Source organism: Sinocyclocheilus grahami, unplaced genomic scaffold (genome assembly GCF_001515645.1).
Source record: "Sinocyclocheilus grahami isolate Dianchi unplaced genomic scaffold, SAMN03320097.WGS_v1.1 scaffold1990.1, whole genome shotgun sequence".
Lineage (NCBI taxonomy): Eukaryota > Metazoa > Chordata > Actinopteri > Cypriniformes > Cyprinidae > Sinocyclocheilus > Sinocyclocheilus grahami.
In genome coordinates, this window is record NW_015507169.1 from 18480 (window position 1) to 22598 (window position 4119).

The 4119-nt window shown below is 43.7% G+C and overlaps 1 protein-coding gene across 1 annotated transcript in view; it reads left to right on the forward strand.

Annotated features, from left to right (window-relative positions):
* LOC107573641 (protein very KIND-like) overlaps window positions 1-4119 on the forward strand; it is a 67168-nt gene that overhangs the window by 17571 nt on the left and 45478 nt on the right. The window contains exons 3-6 of the mRNA XM_016260080.1: window positions 14-159; window positions 492-730; window positions 1212-1679; window positions 1755-2112. Coding sequence (XP_016115566.1) covers window positions 14-159; window positions 492-730; window positions 1212-1679; window positions 1755-2112 — 1211 coding nt within the window. The remainder of the gene's footprint in view (window positions 1-13; window positions 160-491; window positions 731-1211; window positions 1680-1754; window positions 2113-4119) is intronic.

Below are 4119 nucleotides of genomic sequence, written 5' to 3' on the forward strand. Positions count from 1 at the left end.
GCACGCTTTCCAGCAGCAGACCGCGAGATCGAGGTCTTCTTTGGCACATCGCAGTGCAGGGACACCAGGCCCGCGACCCCTGCTGCCAGGAGCCGAATGTGCGGAGAAAAGTGTAAAGGGACCCGGGAAGAGGCACCACGGAAAGCGAAGGAGCCTGCGGCTTGACTCCCGCCCGCCATCAGCTGCCAAGCCGTCGTCCTGACAGCCCGGAGAGGAGGGAAGAGTAGCCTACGCGATCGGCCCAGCCCCCAAGCTGTCTCAAAATTGTTCAAATTTGTGTTTGATGTGTGTGTAGGATGCATGTATGCATTAAAAAATGCATACATGTGCACAAAAGAGCTCTTTCCTCCTCACTCAGTCAATGTAGCGCCCCTCGCCCCGCCCAACCCGTTAAAGCCGCTATGTCAGTTCCTGAGCGCGTGGAAAACTATTCCGGGAATCTCGCGCTGGTTACTCGGTGTGATAGAGCATGGGTACGCCCTTGAATTCAGACGCAGATCACCCCGTTTCAACGGCGTGGTGAAGTCTCTAACATTGGCTTGAAATGCCCTGGAGCGGTAGAACGAGTCCCTCCGAGTGAGCTGGAGAGTGGGTTTTACAACCGCCATTTTATCGTGCCCAAGAGAGATGCAGGACTCCGTCCGATTCTAGATCTCAGGCCCATCAACAGAGCACTCTGCAAGTGTGCGTTCAGGATGATAAAACAGATCCTGGCGCAAATTCGCCCCTGGTACTGGTTGCGTCCGTGAATTTAAAGGATGCTTACTTTCACATTCAGATAGCAGCGCATCACAGACGCTTTCTGAGATTTGCTTTCGAGGCACAGTGTACCAGTACTCTGTTCTCCCATTTGGGCTGGCTTTGGCCCCGCACATTTTTTCGAAGTGCATGGACACAGTTCTCGCCCCCCTCAGAGCGAGCGGGATGCGCGTTCTCAATTATTTGGATGATTGGCTGATCTTAGCTCAGTCACGGAACACACTATAGACAGCCATATAGATAAACTGTTTCGTCACTTGGAGTTCTTGGGGCTATGTGTGAATGTGTGTAAGGGCATTCTCACCCCGAGTCAGTCTATAATGTATCTGACAAGTGTGCTTCGACTCGGGGGAGATGCGCGGTCGCTTCTCTCGGGAGCGCTCGGCGACCATTTTGTCTTCCCTGCACCATTTCAGACTGGGCAGCTCTGATCACTTGAAGTAATGTCAAAGGCTGCTGGGACTCATGGCAGCGGCATCAGTATGTCATCTGGGTTTACTACACATGCACCCGCTGCAGTTATGGCTGAAATCTCGAGCCCCTTGGATGGCGTGGACTTCGGACCATTTGCGCATCGCGGTCTCCCGTGGTTGCATCGAAGCCCTGAGGCCATGGTGCAAAGATCTCCCCAGCCGGGGGGTTCCCCTGGGCTTGATGACGTCACGTGCCATGGTCACGACAGACGCGTCGACTCGCGGATGGGGAGCAGTGTGCGAGGGCATGCCGGCTTCAGGGCTGTGGTCAGAACCTCAGAGCCGGTGGCACATAAACCACTTGGAGCTGGAAGCAGTGTTCTTAGCTCTAAAGGATTTACAGCCGCAGCTGGAACAGCGACATGTATTGATTCGCACCGACAACATCTGTGGTGTCGTACATAAATCACCAAGGGGGGCGTATGATCCAAGGCTCGGTACAAGCAGGTAGCGAATCTCCTGCTATGGACGGACCGTCAAATTCTCTCCATCAGAGCAGCGCACATCCCCGGTCTCCTGAAGAGTGGAGGCTGCATCCCGAGTCGGTTCGGATTATTTGGACCCGCTACGGGAGAGCGGAGGTGGATCTGTTCGCCACGAGCGAGAATGCGCACTGCCCGCTGTTCTTCTCCCTGTCTCACTCCCGGCTGGAAGGGGATGCTTTGACATCGCACTGGCCAGCAGCCAGGCCGTATGCGTTCCTCCGATCAAGATAATGCAGCTGGTGATATGCAAGATCAGGGAGGAGGAGGCTTTGGTGACACTCGTTGCCCCGAACTGGGCGAACCAGCCTTGGTTCCCGGACCTGACAAAGCTGCTGGTGGCGCTGCCCTGTCCGATCCCCATCAGGAAGGATCTGCCGTCTCAAACGAGCGGCTCGGTGTGGCACCCCAACCCGGAGTTATTGAACCATCATGTGTGGCTGCTTCGGGGATATCAGAGCTGACCACCCTGCATTCTCTTATGCTTGATACGCTCTCGGAGGCACGGGCGCCCTCCACGAGACATTTCTATGCTCTAAAATGGGAAGTGTTTGTGGTGCCGTGATGTTCATATCAACTCGGCTGCTTGCTCCGTGTCGGATATTCTGCGTTTTCTACAGTACAGGCTTGATAGTGGATGTCTACCATCAACACTGGCCGCTATTGCCTCGTTTCGTTCCCCGCTGGGTGGGAAATGGATCGGTAGGCACGCGCTGGTGGTGAGTGTTCTTAAAGGGGCGAGGAGGTTGCATTCCTCGCGTCCACCTTCAGTTTCGCTCTGGGACCTAGAGGTGGTGTTAAGAGCTCTTTCACAACCACCAGTCGAGCCTTTAGCATCCATTGCAATGAAGGAGCTATCTCTCAAACTGCACTTTTTCTTGCCTTCGCTTCGGCAAGTTTTTCACGGCACGCCTCCAGGAGCTTGGCTTTTTCCAGAGAGAATCGTAAAGCTGTATCTTTCTTTTATAAATATGATAAAACTAAAGACTTTTTGGAGATATGAAGGAGACAGTAATACTCTATTGGTACTCAAGATTAACACGAGATTGGGTGAAATTGTGTGTGTTATGCCCCCTTTAAGGTTTTTTATATATTTTATTTTATTTCAGTTATTGTCTATTTTATTTCAAGTAACGAAATGTTTTTTTAATGGTTTTAGTTTAACTATAATAACATTGCTGTCAGTTTTTTTTTTTACAATAAACACTATAAAAAATATAATAAATAAAATTGATATCAGAGAATTATAAATAATAAAACATATAAAAAATTATTTAAAAGGTAATAAAAATATTATTTGTTTACCTGCATGTCGTGAGCATTAACTGACATCAGAGAATAATAAATAATACATATTTTATTAGTTTACCTGCATTGCAACCATTTTCTGACATCAGAGAATAATAAATATTAAAAATAAGTTTTAATAATAAATAATACATGATAATAAATAATTAAAAAGTAAGTAAAACGTTGTTTTTTGTATATATATATTTATTTTATTTCAGTTAATGACTATTTTATTTCAAGTAACAACATTTTTTTTAATGGTTTTAGTTTGTTTACTATAATAACCCTGATAAGAGCTTGATGAAAACAGACTTGTTCTGAAGTTCCATGACTTTCTGTAGAGATTTAAATAATAAAAATGTACAATATTAACTTTTTAAGGGTGATTTGATTTAATAAAGAGGCACATTTAATTTTTGTTTAATGATATGTGAATAATATTACGTCTGTAATAATATTCTGATGAGAACAAATCCTGGCGATCATGTTCTCCTGCGTGATGTGAGAGTGACCGATCACACTTACATAATGTTTCTCAAATCTGTCCATTACATTGAAGTGTCCTTGAGCGCCACCTAGTGGTTATTCAAAGCTAGTGCAACTTGGTTCTCAATATCCTTCCAGGTCAAATAAAATATCTTTCTAATCGATTTGCTTTGATTCCAGTGTCTCTAAAGCAGTGATTCCCTGATATTTTAAGTTAATACTTAAGATAATAATTTAACAACAAGTTCGCTCACGTTTGCATGACATGCAGGTAAACAAAGAAAATATTGCATGTTTTTTTTACTAAGTTTTTTATTTTTATTTTGTTTTATTTAAAAAATATTTTATTTTTTTTTAATAATTATTTATTTTAAAATTATGTATTTTTTTATTTTACATGATTCATGATTTAATTAACTAGGTTTTCATCAACTAAAAAAACCCTGCAGCAGAGTTATTATAATTAACTAAAGCATAAACATAAAAAAGTTACTATAAATAAGATTAAGGTAAAAAAAAAAAATTGTTGCTTGAAATAAAATTAAGGTAAAATAAAATATAAAAATTATATATATATATATATATATATATATATATATATATCGCAAAAAACACAGCAAAACACAACT